General features: G+C 31.6%; 1 protein-coding gene across 1 annotated transcript; it reads left to right on the top strand.

Annotated features, from left to right (window-relative positions):
• Window positions 1–23,238: 23,238 nt before the first annotated feature.
• LOC133197118 (zinc finger protein Gfi-1b-like) lies at window positions 23,239–27,346 on the top strand. The gene is made up of 4 exons (XM_061332968.1): window positions 23,239–23,708; window positions 24,611–24,844; window positions 24,983–25,561; window positions 26,755–27,346. The coding sequence occupies exons 1-4, from the start codon at window positions 23,624–23,626 to the stop codon at window positions 27,003–27,005; spliced, it is 1,149 nt and encodes a 382-aa protein (XP_061188952.1). The 5' UTR covers window positions 23,239–23,623; the 3' UTR covers window positions 27,006–27,346.
• Window positions 27,347–27,591: the final 245 nt, after the last annotated feature.

Here is a 27,591-nt window from a genome sequence, read left to right as displayed (position 1 = left end):
GTTATATTTTCTTTCTTAATGTGATGTCATATTTTGAACATGTCAATATGCTGTGAGAATGTTAATACAAATAACATAAAATACTTATTAAAAGATACCCTTTGAAGAATAAGATGTGGTAAGGCTAAATGTGGCCCTTAGTACATCAGCTTGCATTGTTTTTTAGTTGAGAACCTTACATGGTGCTTGGCTCATCAGTATTGATTTTAATGTAAAGCATACATAGGAAGGATATAGGAAGGTGATATTAGAATTTTTTTTTTTTTTTTTTTAGACCTGATGAATTTTTATGAAATATATAATTATGATAAGCTTTGCTCTCAGAATCACAGATTGAGAGCTAGCTTATTTTTGAATTTTATATACTAGATGTTTCAAGTACATGAAACGCATTGATCTTGGATCCCCTCTCTGTTTTCTTATTCACAATATACTAAAAATGAGTAAAAATTAACAAGCATTGTGGAAAATAAACAAGTCAGAGACTTTCCTGTAACCGTTGTATTGTAACAAATGAAGATAAATTCTAATTTTTATGCCTCACCATCAATATGGTTGATATGAATTGTCATGTCTGTCTCTCACCCTTCTGATATTCCATTGCATTTAGCTCAGTTGCTAAGAAAATGTTCAAAATATTTTTATCAAACTTAATGTGCTGGTAAATATTATACATTTATTGACTGGGTTTGAGGGCAACATGCATTTTGTCGGAACCAAGAACCAAACTGTTTGCCTGAGGCCATCAGGCCGAAGGCAAACAGTTTCGTTCGAGGGGTAGACAAAACATTTTTTGCCCAAGAACACAGTCAATAAATGTTTTGTTACACTTTTTTTTGGGACAAACATATTTTGTACTGGCTTCCACTGTGGTAAAACTCGGACAATTCTGTCACTGTTGAACACCAACGAATGCAAATAAGATTTAGCTGATCCCGCCCACAGTGTGACGTAAGCGGTCCAATATCTCATTGACAGGTCCAATATCTCACTCTGCTGTCAAACATTTTTTTTTATGAACACTCAGTAAAACATTCCAAATTGTTAAGTCTTTTTTAAATATAGATTTATATAGGAACTAATTTTTTAGCTCTACTGGTCAGAGACAATATTTCAAAATGCTACTCCTTCTACAGTTTTAATCTGATTTTAAGGAGATGGATGAACAAGCGTGCAGAATGCCTATAGCTCCAGATATATATAAATCATATTTACTTTGTGAAATTTAGTATTTAGAGTAAAGTGCTCATTATTAAAATTTATGAAATTATAATAAAAAAAAACGTTTTGAGGAAATTTTTCTCATCAAAAATTATTCTATTAAATAAAAAAAATTATGTGGTATTCGTGGGGTTCGAACCCTAGGAATAAAAAACCTAAGAATATTTTTTCTTTGAACACTAATGTGCTAACCACTACACTACACAGCTCCTGATGAATATTGGCATTTAAATCATGTTTGTGATATGTCCCTTGACTAAATGGATTTTTTGTATTTTTTGGATTTTTCGGAAAGATGCGAATGTTGTGTCATAAAAGTGTATTTTTACGGTTAGTGGGTCTTTACTCCATTTATTTGTCAACCAAAAAATGTATATTTTTACACAAACTTTGAGGATAAACTTTAAAAAAAAAATGGAGCGAAGACCCACTCATATCGAAAAATCGTGTTAAAGTATGAGAAAGTGATCCTTTTTGCCCTCTTTAGTGTGTGTATGCTATTTCATAGGCAAATAATTTCTATCTTTGTGATTATTTTGCAAATTGTGGAGATTTTACATAAAGTAAACTTTAATAATAGATGAAATATCAAAGAAAATTTTGTTATAATTGAGATTTAATTTTTCACCTTCGTGTTTGTTGCACTATAGGCACTTCGCTCGCCTTGTTCGCCCATCTTCTTTAATTTAACGTAGAACTTAATGTAACTTGGCACACATCTAGACTACACCAAGATACATAATTCTGTACATCGTTTTTTTTTTAAATTTCGATTAACGGTGCTGCCATGGTTACTAAAAATAGAAATTTCTGTGAAATACTTTCAAAACGCTACTCCTACAGTTTTGGTCTGATTTCAAAATAACTTGGCACACAAGTAGACTCCACCAAAATACATGTCTATTTATAGATTTTTGATTTTGATGAACAGTGTTGACATGGTTACTAAAAAAGAAATTTTTTGAAATACTTTTAAAACACTACTCCTCCTACAGTTTGGTCTGGTTTTAATATAACTTGGCATGCAAGTAGATTACACTTAGACACATTGTATATAGGTTTTTGATTATGATGAACCATGTTGCCATGGTTAATAAAAATAACAATTTCAGTAAAAAAAAGTTCTAAAGGCTACTCCTCCTACATTTTTAATCTAATTGCAATAAATCTTACCACAAAAAGATACTAAACCAAGGACCATTATTCTATTTATTGCTGTTGCAAAGTTTCAAGTCCAAGTGCTACTTTTCTCTTCCTTTATTATATGTACAAACCAGTAGAGCCACAGTCTCATGAGAGACTTCTGGTTTTTTTCCTAATAAAAACTCTACTACATTTCTAGTACTTCCTAGCTTTTGAGGGCCTTAAATTAGGCGTGCATAATTGGAGTACTCATTCTGCCGAAAGTATTAAATGCATATTATGCTTAATGATAATGCACTACAAACTTCATTTAATTTGAAGGCGCTTGAGCGTCAATATTTAAACTTACTGAAGGTTTCAACGATAAATAAAGTGTAAACTTTGTATGTAACAGGTGACATGATAAACTTTTACCTAATAAAAACAGCTGTTGCTGTCATATAGAGAACATCTATTCTAATAATGACACAAAGTACAAATATGCTACTCGGTAAAATCATTATTCCGCTTCAGTTTTTAAATTTGAAGAAAATAACAGCGAGATTTAAAAATGAAGCATCTCGAATTCATTGGAAAAGCATTTTAAGAACATACATGTACTTTAAAACATTAACTAGTGATGAATTAAACAGCTCTGTACGAGTACTCAATTTAAAAACAAACAGAACAAAACAAACAAACTTTTTGAATCTAGAATAAGGCTATTTCTAAAAATGTCCTCTTTTTCAAACCCACTTAACTAAAAATCTCATGCGTGTTAATGATTCAAATTTGGATTATGTAAGACCATTGCTTGAATATTAAGTACCGAAGAAAAGATTGCAATATATAGCAAGTCATTGTATCATTATTCAGTGATTCGTTTTGGTCTGCGTCCTGCGTAAATTACGCACAAATTTTGCCTAGGACGCATTATTTCAATAAATGTGCATCCCAATGGACGCAATAAATTCATAGAAGGACATTTATTATTTTAAATTGTTTCGATATAATCTGATTCAAAACTTGACCGATTGCATCATATCCACGTGCTAAGCGATATGCATGAGCGATTTTAACAGGTATAAGTTTGCCAACAACAGGTCAGATTTCACAATTCATTGTTCAACTGCAGTTAACAAGCAATTATCAGAAAATAATTAAAAGTTAGATAGCATAGTTCGATTATGTCTACTGTGGAACATTTCTGAAGCGTAAACTATACTTTTGTATTTAAGCTGTAACCTGTGTATTTTAATTTTTTCTTTAGAGGCTAAGAAGTATAAAATTTGACCATTTTTCTTTCTATTTTTAATTTTTGTTTTAACTTTTTTTTTCATTTAATATAACAACTGATCTGCTTCTGTGCTTTTTACGATGAGATCGTATTTACGATCTAAAAATAGAAACAAGGTGCACAGTTGACAATATATTATTTTTATGCCACAAAATCATGTATTCTTATTTCCAATTCAATAGTAAAAGTATAGACCATTCACAGCTACAATAAAACATTTGCGCTTTTGTGCAATACCCTTTTATATTTCACCAGAATTTCCTCTGTAGTATCTAATATGCGGTAACCTTGGATTTGGACGCATGATTTTGGCATGGGACTCATTGTTGTCATTAAGATGGGTCCTTTGAACCCATGATATCCATTTTCAAAATGAATCACTGTTATTTATGTATTCCCTAGTGCAGCATCTTTACAAATCTGGACATTGGTAGGGTTGTAATCATATGGAAAAGATTTAGCCCTGATCGCTTAGCTGGGAAATACAGGTTAAATGCAGCTTGCGAGACATTTTTAATTGTATGTATTGTTTCAAAATCAAGTGTTACTATCTAAGCACGTTAAACAAATACATGTAGATCCTATTAAAAATTTAAAAGTTTAACGTTATACGTCGTAAGTAATTATCATGTTTGATTCATGTCAACCCAGTAAATCTAAAATTTACAACATGTATGAAAGTCCCCTTCAAAACTTTATCCTATTTACTGACTCATCCAGTCCCTTGACAGCCCTTGACAGAAATCAAAATCCTAAACCTTATTGCAATCTATGACATATAATGAAAAAAGTACTTAAAATGCAGGAGGAGTTCCAATGACAAGTTTCAGTTCAGTTTAGCTCACAGCTTTTTTAGACACCTAGGGCAATAATCGAAATTTAATATAACATTGCACATGTTCACAAATATTTGGAATTTCAGAGATATTATAAATTTATTTGTAAAAGTCACGAAAAATAATCCCCCCCCCCCCCCCGTGGGGAACACGAAACCATCTTAAAACGGTAAGGAGAGGCATATTTTTGAAGAAAATAAATAAGAAAAATGTCTCCTATTACTGATTCCTCCCCTCACGAAATAGTTTTTTTTTGTTTACGTTTCTCTCTCTTTTTTCCTTGTCAAAAAATATGGATCCTCCGGGAAAAAAATCCTGGATCCGCTTCTGTGATCAATCAAATGATTTATTTAAACAATAAAATGCTTTATTTGGTTGTTAGTACGGGAGGTTGCAGAAAAAAATACATTAAATCCACGTAAGCGGGTTATATACTGTAAACCAACTATTATTCGCGTCAACTTTTATTCGCGATTCGTCAGTTTGAAATCAATCCACGACAATTAATTTTAGCGACTGAGGAAACATTCTCTACAAATACAAAGCAAAATAAACGGTTCGCGGCGATTAATATTCGCGAGTTAAAGTAAGTCGCGAAACTCGCGAATATTTCTCGCATGCGAATAAAAGTTGTTTTACAGTATGTATTTTTTTTTCTGCAATAGCTGCAACGTTAATTCCCGTACTAACAAAGAAAGAAAGACATTTTATTGTTTATATTTATATCTGTATAAAAACATTTAAAGTAAAATTAAATATGTTAAGGTTTTTTTGGATCTCACCATTTATTGTATTGTTAATACTCATTGTCATTTTCAATAAATGACAATTCACACAAATATTGTGTTGTGCTATTTAATCCAGGAAAGAAAGCAGTAGAAATATTTGGAACAAAATAATATCTGAACAACATGTATTACATAAAATATGTTAAATGTTGTATTATAGATGTGTATGTCATTGTATGTGTAATTGATGGAAGAGCCGTTGCTCAAGAAATCTATGCAGAAGGCTTGCTTAGTTGGCGTTTACTGACTAATAAACGTCTATGGTTTTCATAAGAAATAAAGGAAATTATATTCAGTGGATGTAAATATTTTTATATTAGACTCTTCACATCTGTTAGATTATCCAATAAAGACTTAAATTTGTTCTCCCCGACTCTAATCTATCCGATCGTATTACAAGACAGGAATTTGTACCCGGTACTGCCAAATTCAAAATCTCGGACAAATCCTCTCCAGATAAAACATTTTCCATTTATATCCCTTTTCATGTGATTTTAGGCACAAAACTATTCTTCTAAAACACTCAACCCAAATTGAATTAATTTATAGTAGATCTGTATTAAGTACATGTAGTACACAGGTACTTGTTTCGGTAATATTTTTTAAGCCATAGTATAATAATAACACTATTATACTATGGGTTAAAAAAATATTACCGAAACAAGTGCCTGTGATGTAGTAGTATGAAATCGACTAATCAAAATTTATCGCTAATTATTTAAGAGAGAGAAAGAGATACATGTAATTCCGGCTCTGTGTCAATTAAATTTGTAAAAGTTATCTTTCTTTTCTGTATGTTGGAACCCCCCCCCCCCCCCCAATTATTTCGAAATCTTACATTCACAAATACCAACTCTTCGTTGATATCCCTAATATATATTACATACTGCTATCTCTCAAAATGGAGGAGCTAGAAGAGATGACAGGAGTGTGTGAAGGACGAAGGTAATAACTTCTCTCTTTAGAAAGTGCACATATAATATTTTAATAATGCATACTGTGCATATAAACAACGAAACAAATATATTAAACTCTGGATCAAATCTAGTATCACTCAACATTACTGAGTCACAAAGAAAAACACAGCTTTTAAACACAAACATATTTTATGCTGGATGTTAGGTTTGAACATGATTGTATTTAATTATTTTCTTTTCATCACACAAAAAGTAAAATTGATACTAAATGATGAAAGAGACTTCATAACAGTGTATTTAGTACTGTATCCTTTTTTCCAAGAGAGTAGTACCTGTTGTTTTGCATTGTGCAATTTGTGTAGAATTCTGTTATGAAGTTAATCAAAGAGCATTCATTAACTATAACGAAACGAAAGGCTGTAAATAAATAATTTCTCTCGTCTTAACATCAACTCTTAGAAGAAGCAACTGATTAATTTATAAATTGAATTAATAAAAACTTTTTTAGAATGTTTCCACCTTAACACCGAGATATTCCTTTTATTACAAACAGTTAATGAAAGTGAATGATCCCTGCCAATTTAAAAAGACCAAGATCACATTGATATCAAAATTGTGTGAACTTTTCTCTTTCAATAATTTTCTGTGATGCATGATGAATCTATTTAATGATTATGACATTGAAAGGGCTATGAGGTGTTTTCTAAACTGTGAACAAATTCGTTCTTCTTTTGCTTGATCGAATGTATATATTTATTTAAAAAAATAAATTCCATTATATTATGCAAGCCGTCCAATATATACGAATTTACCACTTTGTTTCATTTTGTAGGAAAATGTTTTCAAATCACAAAGAAAAAACATCTACATGTATAAAGTCTAAAGGAAGTCTCTATAGCTCACCTCATCCTACGTTTGTACCTGGTTGGCCCCCACTTTTCATGTTTTCAAATCACAAAGAAAAAACATCTACATGTATAAAGTCTAAAGGAAGTCTCTATAGCTCACCTCATCCTACGTTTGTACCTGGTTGGCCCCCACTTTTCGTTGCTGTAAGTACGAGTACTGGTAAATTCCGGGATTATAAACAAGCAAATTCAAAGAATTGTGGTCCCCCGCTTTCGGTGTCTTAATGATGGGATGCCATTATTTATGGCATATATACATTGTAACAGTCTTGTTTGTGCCCTGTCTTGTCTGTGCATCATACAAAAAAGACATAAATTATTGTATTAATAATAGTTGTGGCAAAGACTGTGGCTTCTCAAAACTACATCAAAGTTCAACATCAAGGTCATGAGGTCAAATATCATAATACAATCCGAAAGGTCTTGTCACAATTAATGCACATATGAAAAAAAAATCAAAACCAGAGTATACAATCGGAAAGGTTTTGAAACAGGTAATGTACATGTCAAATGTAAATACCGTATCCTCTTTCAATCAAAAGTTATCAGCAATGTTAATATTTTTGAAAATTAGGTCAAACTTGAAGGTCAAGGTCCTGGGTTAAAAAATCATAGTACATTTAGAAATGCTTGTCATAGGTAATGCACGTGTCAAATATGAATACCATATCTTCGCTCCTTCAAAAGTTAGCAAACTGATAATTATGTCAAAAATGAAGGTCAAAGGGTAAAAAAAAATCATAGCATGCTTGGAGACATCTTGTCACAGATAATGCACATGTCAGATGTGAAAGTTCTAACTTTTCTCAATCAAAAGTTATAAGCAAAGATATTTTTTTTTTGAAAAGTAGGTCAAACTTCAAGGTCACATGGTCAAAAACCATAGTATTTTGGGAAAGGTCTTGTTACAGGTTATGTACATATTTTATATGAAAGCCCTATCTTTTCTCATTTAAATTTTATGAACAATTTAAAGTAATGTTAAATATATTTTTAAAGTTGGTCAAACTTCAAGGTCAAGGGGTCAAGAAATCATAGTATATTAGAAAAGGCCTTGTCACAGGTATTGAACATGTCAAATATAAAAGCCCTATCTCTTCTCAATCTTCTCAATCAAAAGTTATAGGCAAAAATAAGTTCGTCAAACTTCAAGGTTATGGAGTTAAACTTCATATTCTATTTGGAAAGGTCTTGTCACAGGTAGTATACATATGTAATATGAAAGCCCTATCTTTTCTCATGTAAAAGTTATGACCAATTAAAGTAAATGTTAAAAGTTTTGAAAAGTAGGTCAAACTTCAAGGTCAAGGTCACAGGGTAAAAAATCATAGCATATTTGGAAAGGTCTTGTCACAGGTAATATACATGTGAAATATGAAAGCCCTATCTCTTCTCATTCAAAAGTTATGACCAAGGTTAAAGTTTTGTGACAGAGAGACTTACAGATTGAGCTTTCGCGAAAGCGGGGGACAAAAATGTACAAAAAGTAAGAAAAAGCCCCCCCCCCCCCGACGAAAGTTTTTATTTTTGCTCGTCAGAATTATTTTGGAGGTTGGTCCCCCACCATTGCACAGGCTTAATGTCCCCCGCTTTCGCGAAAGCGAGGGGATATTAAATCTCATTCATCTGTCTCTCAGTCTGTCAATCTGTCTGTAACAAAAGCTTTAACCTTGGTCATAACTTTTGAATGAGAACAGATAGGGCTTTCATATTTTACATGTACATTACCTGTGACAAGACCTTTCCAAATATACTATGATTTTTGACCCCGTGACCTTGAAGTTTGACCTGCTTTTCAAAAATTTTAACATTTCTTTAAATTGGTCATAACTTTTGAATGAGAAAAGATAGGGCTTTCATATTACATATGCATTTTACCTGTGACAAGACCTTTCCAAATGTACTTTGATTTTTGACCCTGTGACCTTGAACTTTTACTTACTTTTTAATTTTTTTTTTATCTTTGCTTATAACTTTTGATTGTGAAGAGATATGGTTTTCATATTTGACATGTGCATTACCTGTGATAAGACCCTTCCAAACGTACTACGGTTTTTGACCCCGTGACCTTGAAGTTTGACCTACTTTTTGAAATGTATATCTTAGCTTATAACTTTTGATTCAGAATAGATAGGGCTTTCATATTTGACATTTGCATTACCAGTGAGAAGGTGTTTCTGGGCATGCTATGATTTTTGACCCTTGACCTTCATGTTTGACATAATTTTCAAAAATTTTAACTTTGGTGATTACTTTTGAATGACATATGATAGGGCTTTCATATCTGACAAGTGCATTTCGTGTGTCAAAATGTTTCTAAATATGCTATGATATTTGACCATGTGACCTTGACCTTCAAGTTTGACATATTTTTCAAACATTTCATCAGTGTTGCTAACTTTTGAAGGAGTGAAGATAGGACATTCATGTTTGACATGTGCATTACTTGTGACAAGCATTTCCAAATGTACTTTGATTTTTAAACCCATGATTTTGAAGTTCGACCTAATTTTCGAAAATTTTAACATTGCTGATAACTTTTGATTGAGAGAAGATATGGCATTTACATCTGACATTTGCATTTCCTGTTTCAAGACCCTTGCTATTGTATACTATGGCTTTTGATATATTTTTTTTTCAAATACGCATTACTTGTTACAAGACCTTTCGGATTGTATTATGGTATTTGACCTCTTGACCTTGAGGTTTGATGTAGTTTTGAGAAGCTATAATCTTTGCCATAACTTTTATTAATTCAATAATTTATGTCTCTTTTGTATAATACACACACAAACAAGACAGTTACTATATGCCATAAATAATGGCATCCCATCCACTAAGACACCGAAAGCGGGGGACCACAATTCTTTGAATTTGTTTGTTTGTTTTTTTTGTTTTGTTTTGTTTTTTTTGCTGGTCAAATTTTTTGGGGAGCTCTCCCCCCTTTTAAAACCGTTGATACGGGCCTGAGATCTGAGATCCTTATTGGGTACTATCGAAAAATACGGTTGAGACGATTCATAGTAGAAGAGAAAATAGTTTGAAATTCTACGTGTATGTTGAATTTAGGAAACAACATATCAATTGACAGTAGTACATGTATACTAGTAAATTACTAAATTCACAGCTGACTAAATAAATGAATGTCAGAGGGAAAGGAAAAAAAACATATTCATACAGATTCTATGTGACCTCATACATTTTTCAAAGCTACACGTTTATGCGATTGTTCTAAAGTGACATCATTTACATTCCATGTTTTAAGCCCGTGAATGGGTAATCAGGGGAAAAAAATCTTAGTTTGACAAATGTTCAGGAGTCATTCGTTTTACATATACGCATCTCAATGATTAAATTTTGTCACCTTCGGTTTTCACGCTTAAATCGTGTTTCTGTCATTGAGATAGCTGGTGCCGTTTTTCGTTAGCTCAATACTGCTCAAACTAAGACTACTGGTCTAATACTACTGGGAGACTAGCTGGTTAATATAATTTTAGAAATGTGAAGTCGTTGTAAATTAGCGTCAATAAGATGGTTAAGGACGCTTAGTGTGAGAAAGGGAAGGTGTTTAATTAAGAAGGGTGCCGAACCACAACCAACCCTAGAAAAATTATCGCGGATAAAATTGGATTCTTCAAGAAAATATTTAACCCGCCCGAGATTAGCTCGTAGTCTATCATGTCTAATTTAGTCGAACTTTATTGCCGCATTGCATAACTCCTGGGCTTCTGCATCCAAGTGGCAGTGAGATTTTTCAAACTTTTTATGCTCATTACGTCTTCTTCTTTTGCTGTTTTGCAATTTTCGTTAATTAAAGGACACTAATCCATCGATAAATTCATGAATATGACGACCATAAAAGTATCTGGAAACAGATTTGAGTCTGTTCTTTTAGTGCATATTAGAAGAATTTACACCCTGCGAAAATTAACAAAACGAAGAATGCAATAGTTCTTTTATTGTCTTAGCTGCTTCATTCTTTATCGAATCGTATTGTTCTATGTAGCTTTCTCACGATTCTATGGTTATGTGGGTACCTTCAAATTCAAATTCATGATTCTTAGGCAAGTGTCTGTCACTTCATAGTCAAGTGAGTAAAAAGGTGTTTCAATCTGAAGTAACACACATTATTTTACAGCAGATATGCCAAAATCTGAGTTGGTTTAACTAATGAATAAAAATTGTATAAAATAGGAAATAGATATACCAGTGATTCAAATCGATCAGAAGTCTTATTTTAGATTTACACATGCTTGTAAAAATTTGAACCACTGCGTTCCTGGCAGTTATAGAAATGATATGCTTGGTCATTTTGGTCAATATTTCATTTCCAGGAGTTATTGGCATATTGGTTGTTTGGTCTATTTTGCCAAATAGTCATCTCATGACAATATTCCTGGGCGTCAAGTGCGTTATTGCGCAGCTGAGGAAAGGGATCTCGCTGCAAATCTCGCGAGAATATAAGTGCAAACATTTGTAGCAACGTGACAAAACTAATCTCCCTCCGTGCAATGTCGGATGCTCTTGTGTTGAAATCAATTTCTTCAAAACAATTTCCCTCCATAGTTTACTCATTCAACAAAAGCAAAGATTGATAGAACTTTTTATTATCCATTTTTCATAATTCACGGTGCGATCCAGTCAATCTCTCGCAGCCAGGTCTTATAGGGATTTTCTCACTTGTTCTGGGTTTTATGTATAATTGGAAAAAGTCAGGATAAGAATTTCATTTATCATGTACAGTCTGGCTATTTGTACCATTAGAAGAAACAATAACAGGTTTTTTTTATTATATAAAAGTCAATCTGAAATGTAACGGCGTCATGATACATTTTTGATAATCTATCACTGAGGCGTAAGATTTCATCGGATTAATTGACCAATGTCACTTGTTCTCGCATACGATATACGAGTGCCGTCTGCAGATGTTACATCAAACTTGTGGCGGGAAATGTTAACATTTTCTTGTTCGTATACAAAAAAGTTAATCAATTGTTTACCCTATAGTCATTTTAACTGGTCCTTTTAAATTATACGACAGGTTGAAATGTTTAACAAGTGTTGTATTTTAACACACTCTGTTCATCTGATTAATATTTAATGGCTTGTCTGATGATGAATCGTTATTTAATATTGGTCGTATTGAAAGACAACCCCATAATATGCACGATCCGGAAAGAAATAAAAAATATTTCTATTTTGACATGTTGGACTTAAGAAGAAGAAGAGAATAAAAGATGTACATGTATATATTTGGTTAGACAAATCTTTAGTTTCAGATTACTTTAACTATAAAATTTAACTGATCGAATCTGTTAATAGTTACTAAATGCAATATTATTACAATGTATTTCGCGTAATGTTTTTCATACAAAAAAGATATAAAATGGTCATGACTGCAATATTTAAAAACAAATAAAATTTGTTTATTTAATATTTTCTTGGGATGTATATTTGTATTTTTCTATAGATTCACGTCTATATGATTCTATCTTTAATATTAAGCTTTTGTATTTAAACTTCAAAATAATATTCTAACGTCTCGATACCCTAAGTGTGCAAGAACAGTATAAAGATTACAATTCAAATATATATACATTAAACAGTCAGAGAATTTCGATATATCACTCAGATCCGTAGGGATTTCTTTTGTGTATACAGCAGGCTAGGTTTGTCAAAAGTTTTCTATTCGGATTTTCGGCGAACCAAACAAAGTCCTAGTTCTCTGGTGGCATGTAGCGGATCACAATGGAGGCTCGCGTGCTCTTCTATTGTACTAACCGTAATTTAAATAAATATTGAATGAATTTATCACTAGAATACAGACAGGTTAAAAATCGTAAAAAAACAACAATCTTTTACAAAGCAAGGTCTGTAACTCTCCTTCTATTTCATTAATTTCGGATTGACATATCTACCATTACGTATTCATTGTTGAAAAATGATTTTTCAATGAGTCAGTGGATTGTTCGTTTTAATAAGCATTTAAGCAATAATTTTAAATGCAAAAAGAAAACAATAAACAAAAATTTTGTAGGTTTTGAGTCCGGGGTAATCTTTATTTAATGCGTAGGTAAAATCCGCATATTATTGAAATATATAGAATTTAGTTCATAATCTGATTTTATAGTTCATATTAATTTTTCATTCGATATGCTTTCAATTGATATAGTTCTTCTTGTTTGTGTAAAAAGTCTTTCATGAAATTTGATCGAGAAAATATTAATTTTATAATTCAAACCACTCTTGATACTCTTGGAGATCCTGAAATTGTCGATCATGTAAATAAATGCATTGATCTGAATTTTTAATCGGTAAAGGTTTATTCTAATTATATGCATGCGAAACAGAAATACTTGTCAAACATGTGATAGATACATGTCACAATTCTGTGTTGAACAATAAACCTGATTATATCATGTAATTTAATTAACTCAATTTGGATGGAAGATTGATGAAAAAGAGAACATATATAGATGTAAATATCAGTATGAGACATCATAGTGTGTTGGTCAATGTTTTCTGAACGCCTGTACACACTTGTTTCACTCGAAATGAAAACACGATCTTTTATTTTGCTTGAAAATTTACATACTTTTGTGATTGAATTTGAAAATATAAATCAGCGTATATTTTTTTTTCAATTTCGATAGGGAATATGCATTACATTATGGTAAACAGGTTTCTTGAATATTTATTTTCGAAAGACTCAATGACCAAACTTATTAAACTGCCAATCCTTCATCTAACATAAAACCTGTTTGAAAATGTAAATCTTACCGAATTTATGTCTGTGGATGTATTGAATCGGTTGTCCATGCCAGGCACGTAGTCTCGGGGGTTTCCCCCCTTCAATTCTTTACCAAGCATATTTTTGAACTGTATTTTATCAGGAATATGTTTACTGAAAGACTGCCCCCCCCCCAATTTTTTTTGTGGCAGCAAAGTCAAATTCTCCCATGATAATGTATTTTAAAATATTTCTTGTGGAAAAAAGTTTGAAACTAACACCTCCTTTTCACGCAAAAAGAATTTTGTGTTTCGGGAAAAAATTCTCCTTTTTCTCCTTGCTCGCTTGTCAAAGATTTTTTTATGTAAGTTGTCTATTTTCTGCCCCCTTCCCCCCACTTAAAAAAATAACGAAACTAAGTCCCTGGTGATTCCAATACATTATTGTGATCATGTACGTAATGTTGATTTAATAAGGACATCAAACTGCATTTTGATTGATTTTACTTTACTTTATTCCCTGGGGTTTTCAATTTTATATTTATCGAATTGCCAATAATTTAGCTAACTTTAAAAGCATATACTTTGTTTAAAAAATATGACTGTCCAGAGTGAACACATTTCTTTCAAAATCTCTTTTAATATGAGTACGATTGAACTACATGTAATACATGTACATGCAGAACACACGAAAAAGGTAATGGTGACACAATCAGAATGATAATTCCATACCAAAGAATATTAATCTCAGTATATGTCAAATCTTGTACAGAATTATCAAACACGAATCCATGTTTTTTTAATCATTTGTATGCTGATAGATTAATGAGATTACATCAACGTTAAAAATCCTCCTAGTGTTCACTCGATCATTTAGTTTTGTAGGGTACATCAATTATTAACAAATATTTTTTTGGGGTGGCCAATGAATGATATATGCCTAATTTGGACCAGTAGTATGAAGTGCAGTAAAACAGACAAAAGACTAAGCGCTTCACATATGACACGGACATATTGAGGGATAAATAAATTCTATGTAGCCGTACGACTGTCATTTTTCCACGACATGTGTGCCAGCTTATCAATACCTTGTTTTTCACCTGTCGATTTGGTCCTAGTCGCCCGTCTTCTTATCGGGACTTTTTGTTGAATAGACAAGAGCGTGTAGCGTATCGAACCGTCACGATCCTTTACTTATTTTGCGACAAACGCAATCTGGGATTCCGTTAAACCACTCGTATCTTATCGTCTTTTATCGTTATACTGTGTGACTATTTGTGCACGCGACATACGTAAACCTGCAGATGACAACACTCTCAAAAGATTTCGCTGTTGATGGGAATATTTTAAGTTTGTGTATCTGTCACCGGTGAACATTAAAATTTTGATAAATCTTTAGAGTGTTGTTAACCACTTATAAAACTGATACATTAAAACGCATAATTTCTCTAATTCTGTTTCAAGAGGCATGTGTTACGTCTTAACACTCGGTTAATTCTCTCCGAGGATGATTAGATTTTTTTTCTTTTTTTTTCTTTGTTTCTTAACTTAAAATGGAACTGAATTTAAAACGATGTTGAATATTGATGAATACTTGAAATGGTCGCGTCAAACATTAATGAATATACCTTTTTTTAGAGGATGATTATCTAATATGCTTGTCATCTCTCGTAAGAAAGACGTTCTTTATTAACACACGATGTTAAAAAAATGCATTTCAAGGAAAGAAAGAAAATAGTCCAGTCAAATTGTCATAAACCTTAAACAAATTGCAACAGAATTTTTTTCTTTATTTATAATTAGTAAATTGTATTATAATCAACATATAAAAACTCTAGAAAAATATATAAAGGCGAAAGATGTGTTTTTCAGAAATAAATATTTACTGGTCTGATAAAATATGTATTGCAGAAATGTGCTACCATATGCACCAAGGGAGACAATTTTAACCACTGTAAACAAATCACTTTTCTTCTTAAAGAAGCATAATAAAATTTATAATTCATTTTGTATACATGCTTTGGTTTAAATTTCACCAATGCACTGGAGATATAAGATCTGAGAATCTTATATATGTCTAAACTTAACGATATATTGTTGAAACCTTAGTATATACTACATTATCTGCATCACAATTTTTAAGCATGTAGGAACCTTTCTTTCAAATATTAGGTCTATGAATCACAAGAAATTATATATTAATCATGTATTTCTGTAAAAATTCAATCTTCCAATTAATAATAACTCGTGCACATATATAACATGTATAAATTAGTGTTTACTTCTCTTTTATTAGATATTGGAAACGTTAGGGGAAATATTCTATGGAAAGTTGTTAGTGGTATTTTTGCAACATAAAAATATTTTATTACCTACAGTTGTAAAAGTTATATTTTGGTGTATGACCTTGTTTAAAGATTTTTTTTTCTTTAGAATATTGATTATATTAGTGAGATCTACTTTGCTATTTCCAAAAAAAATAGATTAGGCCATCTTGGAAAATTTTTTTGGTTGCCCTCTCCCGACTGACTGACTAAAAATGGCCCGACTCAAAACTTTTTTGTTTTTACATTCCAGGACATCATATTTTTTTTCTTTTTATTCCTCTTATCCTGTCAGCAAATATGTTGAAATTGTCTAGAAAAAAAAGATTTTCTTACCTACCTGCCGATTTAATGATTTTACCCTGAATCAGGAGAGGGCAAACAAACAATACTTTAATGATGGCCTTATTCATATTTTTTTGGGGGGGGGGGGTGTGTGTGTGTGTGTGTGCATAATCACTATAATTATGCTTATTATGTATAGTATATTTTATTGTAATTTGTAAACATATTTCTTAAATATTATATTTGTGTCACTTTGATTCAGATTTCGCTTCTAGTTTCTATTTAACATAACCCCGGAGCCAAGTAGGGTCACACGAGGGCCGGGATCTAAATTTACAGGAAGTCTTTGAAATAAGCGGCGTTGTGGATTATTTGTATTTTTTTAAACACATCCTATTATGTAATAGATTTGTGCATTTCAGCTTTTTAAAAACTACACAACATTATCGACTTATTTTCCAAGTAGCATCCCAAATACACCTGCATATATAAGAAAAGTTTTGTAAAAATACTATTTTCCTATCACGAAAAATGAAATTTATCACTTAAGGTATGTCACTCGTGAAATTTGTTATATCAAGGATTTTTTGAGTAGTATATTTTAGATAAGTACTCATATAGAATGTCTCAAAATCGGAAAGAAAATGGGGGGTCAGTGTGCATCTTACTGAGCTACTGTACAATTAAGTTGACCTTTTTGCACTTAAATTGTAACTCTTTGGTTAATCACTTTAATCTTTATCATATTTTATCAGATGTAATTATGGCAATAAATATGATCTTATTTAACGTAAAATAGTTTGAATAATATTTATCATCGAAGGAATCATGTAAATTAATGCGCATAAATTATTGTGTGACCTTTTTGCACTAAAAAATATCATATTTGGGGTATAAAAAATCTAAGTATGCAATAAAATATTTTCTTGTATCAAACTTTTTATGATTTAAGTGCAGATTGGTTGGAAGTATCGTGTTGTTTAAAATAATGAAAGAAAAAGTTGGGGTCAGTGATGTAAATTTTGAGATATTGGTCAAAATGTGCGATTTTCAAGCAAAAAACGGTGTAAATTTTATCTTGACTTCTTTAATATATCTTCATTTCTTGGCAAAGTCTGTTGCGTGAATGTATAAAATTTGTTCTAAAAATATAAATTGGGACCTATATTTAATATTCCTAGCATTTCATAACAGAAAATATTCTCCAAGTAAAAATATGTGGGGCTAAAGTTCCAAGATATTAAATTTGACAAATGTGTAGATTTGAAGAATTTTCTTCTAAATATCCTTCCACCTCAAGAAATAGTCCCTCATAAATCCTGTTTCTTTATGAATTTGTGAGCAGTTTTTTAATTGAATGATGAATAATTTGCATTGTTTAATTTAAATATGTTATAAAAATTGAATTCTAATAAATAGTTTTGAAGTTAAAGGTCCTGACTGAAATTTTCCAAAAAGCTGACGAGTGACATACCTTAAAAGAGCATAGAAAATGATCAGATAGGTAATTTAATTGTCATAAAAATGACTCTAGATCTAAGCCTCTATAAGCAGCGCTTGTGAAGATTGGTTGATTGTATGTTGTTTTACGCCCGGTTCAAGAACTTTTCACTTATATAGAAACGTCACCATAATTATATCGGCAAAGTGCTTGAAATTTAGACCTTTACACGGCGCTTAGGGCTATTGAGCAGTGAGGGTTCTTTATCATGCCAACGCCTACATGTACCATGATATGGGGCCTTTAATGGGGTTTTTAAAGTCTCATCCTAAAGACCTGCAACGTTTACTTCAAAGTGCCGAGAGCTTAAATGATGTGATACCCCCCCTCCCCCCCGAAACACACACACAAATTACAAAATAAATCCAAAGGAGATATAAAAACTATCAATGAACATTATATTGAATACAAAAAGAAGCAATTTGAATATATACTATTGAGGTTGACATTTAGGTGAAGAACCAGTTCCAGTTTCAAGATTATCATTCATTTATTTTTTAGATATTCTGTGGCACCTTCAATGGATTTTTACGATATTACTTTTTATTATATCTTTTAATTAACCTTTCAGATAAAAGCAATGGGGAAAACTGACTTTTAAGATTTCGTTCAAGTGATACGTATCCATAGATATGACGTATTTCAGATGAATGTCCTAAGCATGCATTGCTTTAAAGGGAGATTTGTCGGGAAGGGGGGGATTGACCCCCTCCCCCTGAGATTTTCAAGAGTTAAAAGGTTATATGTAAAAGTAACAAAAAACATGTCTATGAACCCATTTCCCCAGGACACTTATTAAAATGGCAACAAGTCATGTGCATTATGAACCCATTCCCCGGGGCACTTATTTAAAAGGCAAGAAGTCGTGTGCATTATGAAAAGAGACCCCCCTCCCTCCCTTCTCCTCTGAAAAGGTTTTTAAGTTTGAGGCAATTAATTTTATTTATTTTCATTTCCTTTTACTTATTTGTTTATTTATTTATTTATATTTGCTTGTCAGAAAACTTCTGAGACTTGACATCTGTGATATTTAATATGAACCCTCCCCCTCCACCCCCCACCCCTGATAAAAATTCCTGGGATGAGTGCTTAATTGTCCCCTATATATAATTTTTAAAAAAATTATTTTAACTAATAAAACTTGTCATTCCTACTATGGCTACATATTCTTTATCCCTTCACAAAGCCATACTGAGGAATTGGAATAGTTTTATTTTTCAATTATGTCCGTTGCCATGGAAACAGGAATTCATAACAATTAATGAAATAATTACCAGTTTCAGTGTGCAGGATTCATTTCTGCATGACCTATCAAGAAAATTCAAGATCATATAGATGACAAAACTATTTTTATGCATATATAGAGTGTCTTTTTAAACAGTGATTTATCGGCATTTTTGAACAAAAATCGGGTTTTTTGAAAACTGAAAAAAGTGATGTTTGGACAAATATATTTTTCTAGAGTTTTGATATATCAAAAGGCACATTATAAATAACAAAATTCTACTGGAATAATTTCTGTTGCAATTTGTTTAAGGTTAGGGTGTTTTAGGACTAAATTGACTGGACTAAAAAGAAATAACACCAAAATCTTAAAATTAATCATATCTTCAATCATGAAAAAAACATATTATTTCAATATTACAATGAAAATTGCAACTCTGGCATAATTTTCACACACATGTTAGAAGCAGATTTGGAAATCACTGGAAGAAAGGAAGTGCATTCCTGCACCAGAGTTTATACTTACTCCTCTAATATAGACTAGACTTAATTCCGTAAACTATATTCAGGTATCACTTGCATATTAATTATCGCAATTTTAATTTAAAGCATACTTTTCGTACTCGGTAAACAGCCGTGAAAGTAGTGTTGGTTACGATTGGTGGATCTAAGTAACTGGCAATTTCTAATGAAACTGACAACGAGCAATCGTTTATTTATTTGATGATACGTCATTAAATTATCGAATCAAAACTTAATTTAAGTGACATAGAAAAACTCAGTTGTGGTAACTGATTTAAAAACATAATGTGCAAATCACTTTCGTCAGTCCCCGATCTTACTCTTGATGGAAATTTCTAGAACGATTTATGGCATATAAAAAAGAAAATATCACTACACGAATATGTTAAAAAAAAAAAAGATGCGAATGGGCATGGTAATAATGGTAATAAAGGCAATTAATAACACTATAAGTTGTAAATATATACATCGTATATCGAAAGATTATTAGTAAATTGTGCTTATAAATTCATCAGTAAATTGTGCATATTAACCTCTGCAAGCATTAGGGCAACAAACCCGAAATGCAGTTTGTTTGTACAAGTAATAAACTTGCTTACACGTAAAGAGAAAAGGTCAATGAATACATGGTGTTGTTCAAATACATGAAGTAAAAGTTTCCACATTTTACTTAATTTGTTAAGAAATTGTGCTTTTTTGTATGAAATACTAGACCTATACCTAAGGTGTAAAAAAGCTAATTTTTACCCCCCCCCCCCCAAAAAAAAATGTGCTAACAAATTTATCAGTAAAATTTGCATTTTTGTTTCTTTTATCTTTGATGGAAACAGAGGACCCGACGATATATATAACACTGTACAATAGGTATGAAAATGTTGTTACTAATACGTAAAAAGAAAACGTCAATTAATGAAATTGATATTTTTCAAGATTTTACCAAAAAGGGAGTTGAGTGAGGAAACGTATATCTACTCCTGCTCCTTAACTGACTGCAGGATTTTAAACAATGTACTAGTATTTCTTCCTGCTATAAGCCTGTAATTAATTTTCAGTAGAAATTATGATATATCATTAGTTTTAGTGTTGTTCTGTCAGCAGCGGTAAAAATTCACTTCCCCGCGATTTCGTCTAGAGTTTAGATAAATCAAGAACAAAACGTTACAATTTGAATAATTTATTTGAAAAAAAAAAAAAAAACCATTCCTAGATATTGTATACGTTATCATATGATGAGCGAGATCTATCTTGGGTATAATGCTCTTTAAACAAATTAAGAATCTTTGAACTGAAATGGGATTTTGCACTCGATAGAAGAAAGCAACATTTTTCAGCAATATGAGATGTTTGTCACCTATCTTTGTGTACATAGTTACAATATACATGTTCCCGGAAACCGCCTTTTTTCACCATGTCGAATATTACCTTGCTGGCACCAATAGAAGCGCTTCATCGATTTCATATGTATCAGTAACAACTTGAACACAAAACATGTCCCTGCATAATTGAAAAAAACACACACAAATATATATTTTTCATATTCATGTACTTAATAATATTTTTTCTCTTTTACTTTGGAAAAAAATTATGTATATCTTATTCTGATTTAATATTGCCAGTGTTCCTATTAATAAATACATGTACAAATAAATACAAATTTATCTCTTTATATTCATTTATCATTGATATATAACTCCATGTGTTTAAGATAACACATAGAAGAAGAATAGGAATAAGACATACAGTAAATACAATTAGTTTTCCATCAAATTTCTAAAAGTGGAAGCTTTTCAAAATTATTTATTTCTATTTACATTATATATATATATATATATATATATATATATATATATATATATATATATGGTGAAATACCCGTGTACATGGGTATTTAAAAAATAGATTATTCATAACTATTTTAATTACCACCATAGATTATTATCTTTTTTTAAGTTACAGATTATTGCTTGATCGTTAGGTTTGTAGTCAATCCAAGAGTTGTAAAGCACTGAACAAGGACTTTAACAACATGAATAATTGATGAGTAATTTATCATCAATAGTTTAATCGTTCAACATATCTGTGTACGCATGGTATCAAAATTTCTCTTAAAAAATTCTAATATTGGAAGGTGTAGATAAGATTTAACTCTGAATAATTGATAATGCGAGAAATCCGAAGGAAAAAATAAGGTTTAAAAAATCCCTTTTCTTTTTTAAACTCATAATTATCTTTTCATGCTAGTGCGTTTGCCACATGCCGCCGAATCTCTCGCATCATGCATATCGGCGCGGTTTTTGTGTCAAATAGTTCCGAATATACAACCCATATTAATAACATATAGTACCCAATCCTCAATCAGAACTCAGAAAGCAGCAGATTGCATGTATAAAGAGAGGAGGAAATTAAAATCTTTAAAGTATTAAACGTATTACAGTGAAATATTGCTTGATTTACCTCTGTCGTAACTCCGACAAATTATAAAAAGAAGGTATTAAATATTAAAGTTGTAAATAATTGTCGTTAGGTTTTGGCTTGTATTCTCCTATCAAACCCAATAATCTTTCAATTATTGAGAATGTTATATGATTTATTTTATACGTTTATCTTAAAAGCAGTTTGTAGAGTGAGTATTCAATGAATAATTAAAAATCGAGAGAAGATAACATTTTATGAACTTCCTATCATTTTAAACCAGTTCTTCGTTCTAAACGGCGCACGTCTTTTATCTTTGTTTGAACTCTTATTAGATTTTAGCTCAAGGAAAACATATAGATATCTGGTGTCCGGAATTAATTATACATATTTATTCACCTGTCTTTTTTATCTCTTTCAGAGTAATGCACAGGCAGTTTACTATATAATTTATGACATTTTACTAATTTTTTTAATGTAAATTTTCAAAAACAACAACAAAAAATCTTTATAAACAGTATTACTTCGAATCAAGCGATTGGAAAATGTACAATGAAATAAAAATATTTTTTTCTGGATCTATATCAGTAATTTATTAGCAGCAAGCAAGACAAATTATGTTAAGTCTAAATAAGCTTTTTGTTTGTTACTCATAATTTTGACCGTAAAATAAAATTGTTACAATTTTAAACATAAATTTACCTCAATATCCAATTGAAAAAAAACCCCACATCTTTTGCAATTTTACAAATTCGTCCCCTCCCATTGAATCAAATTTTAAATAAAGTAGTTAGTACATGTAGCTTGTTTACATATGAACCATAAACCACCAACTTTTTTTTAAACTTTTGCCATGACTCATTATTCTCAGTGTCAAGTCATGAATGCTTCCAACTATAAAATATTACACAATATTTTCATAAATCATTTAAATGTAATCTTTAAGCACCCAAACTCTAAGGTCAATTGGGAAAATTATGGAAACTATTTGAAGCAAATGCCGGTAAATAACTTCGATAAGCAAAACATCGTCGGGATTTTTTTTTTTCAATTTTGCGAAGTAAAAATAAAGGAAACGTTTAGGGGATCATGAAAAAGAATCATCTTCAAATACATCGCTCGGGACTTAATTGAGAGAAACCATTCGCATGAAATAAGTTTATAACTCTAAGTTTACTATATTGTCTGGTCTCGTAATGGTCGGAGGGGCGGAGTGATTTAATGGCACGGGGCCCTCTCAACCAATCAAAGTAAGATTTGTATGAGAGTTTTAGCACCTGTAACAATCTCCCGATTGCGCATGTGCTCTTACCTCCTTGTGGAATTAAGCCGACAGAAAACAGACGCATATTAACTTTTATTACAACTTTATCATTAGAATTTGTCCTGTTTGGACATAGCTGCTTATTGCTTTTCTTATTCGATTATATATTCAAATATTTTCAAGATCGCCTTGCTAATTTCCTTGTGCTTTGCGGAGAGGCTGTTTAAAAGAAATCACATCTTTTTATTTTCATGCAACTTTGATGAACAAAACATGGAACTGATTAATTCAGGTTCAGTGTGTTTAACTGAAGAGGACCACAGAAGTGCATTCAAAATTGTACAACCCCGAAAATCAGGTAAAACTAAATCAAAATACTTCGTATAAACATTTAAACGACAATTCGGTTTTATTTCTTCTTGAAAATTGAATGAACAAATATTCTCATTCAACAGGCGTCATTTTGATTGTGTGTATGTGTGTGTGTGTTTTTTTGTGTTTTGTTGTTGTCATTTTAATTTGACGCAACAAACATGATTGATCTCTAAAATTTCTTACATTATAGCAATCAATTTTCTCTCATTTACAGTATTTTTAAAATAATTTTTATTTCACAGAAACGAATTTTAATATGTCAAGCTGCACTTTTAGAATTTTTTTCCCTATCTAACACATATTTTATATTTTTCATGGAACTAATCAAATTATTGTACAGTACTTTTAAAGGCCATTTCTATGTTTCTGTGAGGTATATTTATTATTTATCTATTTAATTTATTTAATCTACCTATTTATTCATGTTCATTTTAATATTTAAAAATGAATTGTGGAATAAATATAAATTCCTTGTCGGTATAATAAATACATTGCTGTATACATCGATTGGTCTTGATAGTTCATTGTCGTAGATATACAAGAACATTGAAAAGCCGGAAAATAAATTGAATAATTTTAGCTATTTTGCTCAAATCTGTTGCAGATGGATGCTTTGATTTTTTATAATCACATAGTAACTTTTTTCCCTTTTTTACATGATATATATGTATATGTAAGGAATACTTATAACAAAAACAATATGGATTCGATAGCCTTTTTTCATGTGATTTTATTAGTTAATGACAAAAAGTTTATCAGAGATAAAAGTGATGATAATTTGTCCAAACACTTGTTTTACTTGCATTTTTTCTAATCATCTACTATATAAATATGAACATTTTTTGGAAATAAAAATTTCTTATGATTTACAACAAAAAATTCCAGTTGAAGAGCAATGTTCTCCCCCCTTAGAGGATGCTGGCTCGCTGTCATCAACTGCAAATTATTGCCACCCTCGTCAACGAACAGATAGCAGAGAATCCGAAGATTTAGCGACGAAAGGCCAAACATCCCGATTTAGCGCTTTTCGACCATGGCTTTGTGAACCCCCCACCCAGGCAACCGATCTCTCCGTGAAGAACAAAATGACGTCATCATCACAAGACAATCCACGGAAAAGTACATATTTTGTGGTTATCAGTAATTCTCGATTAATTACAAACTTAAATCACCCATTTAATTTTAAAAATCATACTTATATTTTATTTTTATTGTGCTTTAACAAAATATTATATATATATATTTTTTCCATTGTAGCATCAATAATTCCGGCATTTTCCTTTGGCGCCTTGAAAGCACCAAATATCAGCGATATTTACAGATATCAAATGGCCCAGGCGATGTTCAGGACTCCTTATAACGTATTCCCTTATGGGCAACCAGCAGTATGGTCAGACCCGAGATTCTACCGATTTTTAGGCCATGGAAAGGAGATTCCAGTCTCTCTTTTTAAGAACTTTATGAATGTGAGCGAGGAAGGAGAAGTGTCAGGATTTGAGAAAGGTTCTTTTGAGTGCGTAAAGTGTATGAAGCAATTCAGTACGCCACATGGTCTAGAAGTGCACGTGCGACGGTCTCATAGCGGTAGAAGACCATACGCTTGTGATGTTTGTAGCAAGACTTTTGGACATTCTGTCAGTTTGACGCAACACAGAGCGGTGCATACGCAAGAAAGAAGTTTTGTTTGTCAACAATGCGGGAAAAGCTTCAAGCGTTCCTCAACGCTTTCGACGCATCTCTTAATTCACAGTGACACACGCCCCTATCCATGTCCTTATTGCGGCAAAAGATTCCATCAAAAGTCTGATATGAAAAAACACACATACATTCATACAGGTATGTTAAATGCTGTTTTAATGGTATTTAAACATTTTTTTTTTTACTTTTAAAATTAATAGATTTACAGTGCTCCTTTACCTCTGTGTGTCACGGAACTCGATATCATGTATAACAAGGACAAAAGGTGTTTAAAATTAGATTTAAGAAAAAAAAATCAGTTCAAAACTGAGGTAAAAGAGACCAATCTTATTATAAATAGTCTGTGCCTGGACAGGGTACTAAGACTGGTGAACATGTTCTTGTGTCTCTCTGTCACGTTATAACCACAGACGCTCTGGAGAAGTTCACTTGTATCAAATAATTTGTCAATCAAATCCCCAATAAGCATATAATTCTCCATATTTGTGGCTGATATTCAGAGAGCAGCCCTGTTTTTGTCTGGTCACCCGAAATCTCATGGGTCATTAGATTTTCCGTACACTGTTGGTGAATATCATTCAAGGAAAACCCGAGATTGAAGCGTTGGGAACCCGAGAGCACAATCCCCAATGCCTTGGGGTCATATCTGTGTTAATAAAAGGGAACTAATTGGATGATCAGAACACGAAATTAATAAATTATCAGAGATTTTTGTAGTAATTTTATGAGGGTGCTTCCATTTTCTAGAATTTTGGAAAACAGATAGGTATGTGAGACAAATACTGTTAGATTTCTTAGATACATGTATGTCATTGTGCAACATAATACATGTATTCGAATGAAATATCAATTGATAAGGACGCCCGAATAAACACCTCATAGGGTGTTTTTAAAATGAATATCGTATTACAAACAGAATAATCTCACATCAATTGATAATTTATGCCATTGGGGAAGTAATATCATAGATCCCAAAAATATAATCATTAATGTAAAGCTTAACAAAATATCATTGATTAAATTTTAAAATAAGACAATGGTAAATATTCCTTGCTGAAATACATGTACAGGTATCATCACCTTCAATGTTGTTATGATTGACTTTGCAACTCTAGTGTTCGATTAAAGAATATATATATATATATAAAGTACGAAAAAATGAAGGATGAATAGAAAAGGAAAACGAAGAAAGATATTCTTTTAAATCTGTGACAGAACTTTACTAGACCTATTTCGTATATGAATTTCTTTAATTAACCAAAGCACAGAACACAAAAAGATTTTTGTTAAACTTATATTTTCCCTTTTTTTTTAAATTTTATATTCATTAGGAGAGAAACCTTACAAATGTAACCACTGCGGCAAAGCATTTAGTCAGTCATCTAACCTGATCACTCACTGTCGCAAACACACAGGCTTCAAACCATTCTCCTGTACAACATGTGGAAGAAGTTTTCAAAGAAAAGTAGATTTAAGGCGACATCATGAAACTCAGCATGTTGAAGAAATGACTTCATCTAACGAACTAGTGACGTCTTCTACTATTGACGTTTCCGGTAGACAGGAAGAGGATGCGATTTAGAACCCATTTTTACGCTTGTCTGTTTTTGCTCAAATTTAAGATGTTATTTATTTTAATGTTGTGAATGTTCAGTATTAGCTTTATACCTTGGTGTGAGTTTTGTCGATTATACAAATCGACATATATTGTACATATTTATGTAATTCTTCTTAATTACAAATCCTATTTGAATCTTTAACATTTTATCATTTAATGACAGTTATATTTTTGGTAGGGGATTATTCGACTATTGTTATGATTAACCTTTTAGTCTTTCAGTGCTAATAAATATCAATATGTCTCAACACGCCATAAAAATTTTATGCATATATAATAAAATTGCACAGTGCTACAAAATGACATGCATGCTTTATTCATTGTGAAACTTGGAAATTATGCCTGCAATTATTTTTTTCTTTGTATGGGATTTTTTGCAAAGAACATTATTTATTTTGAAATTTAAAAATGACATGTAATTACTATATAAGAAACAGATGAAATATCAACTTTGATTGAAGATAAAGGAGTATTTAAAACTCGTTGTAAACCAAAATGCTCTCTGTGTAAATAGAAACGCGTGTTTCAGTATCATATATGAAAGAAATCG

The sequence above is a fragment of the Saccostrea echinata genome, unplaced genomic scaffold (assembly GCF_033153115.1).
Source record: "Saccostrea echinata isolate AGI-Se365-2 ecotype Australia unplaced genomic scaffold, CSIRO_AGI_Sech_v1 ptg000030l, whole genome shotgun sequence".
Taxonomy (NCBI): domain Eukaryota; kingdom Metazoa; phylum Mollusca; class Bivalvia; order Ostreida; family Ostreidae; genus Saccostrea; species Saccostrea echinata.
This window is presented reverse-complemented; position numbering and strand designations above follow the sequence as displayed.

Coding starts and splice junctions, on each gene's coding strand:
- LOC133197118 (XM_061332968.1), top strand. CDS start 23,624: ATGGAACTGATTAATTCAGGTTCAGTGTGTTTAACTGAAGAGGACCAC. Junction 23,709..24,610: donor TGTACAACCCCGAAAATCAG/GTAAAACTAAAT, acceptor AAAAAATTCCAG/TTGAAGAGCAATGTTCTCCC. Junction 25,562..26,754: donor ACACACATACATTCATACAG/GTATGTTAAATG, acceptor TATATTCATTAG/GAGAGAAACCTTACAAATGT.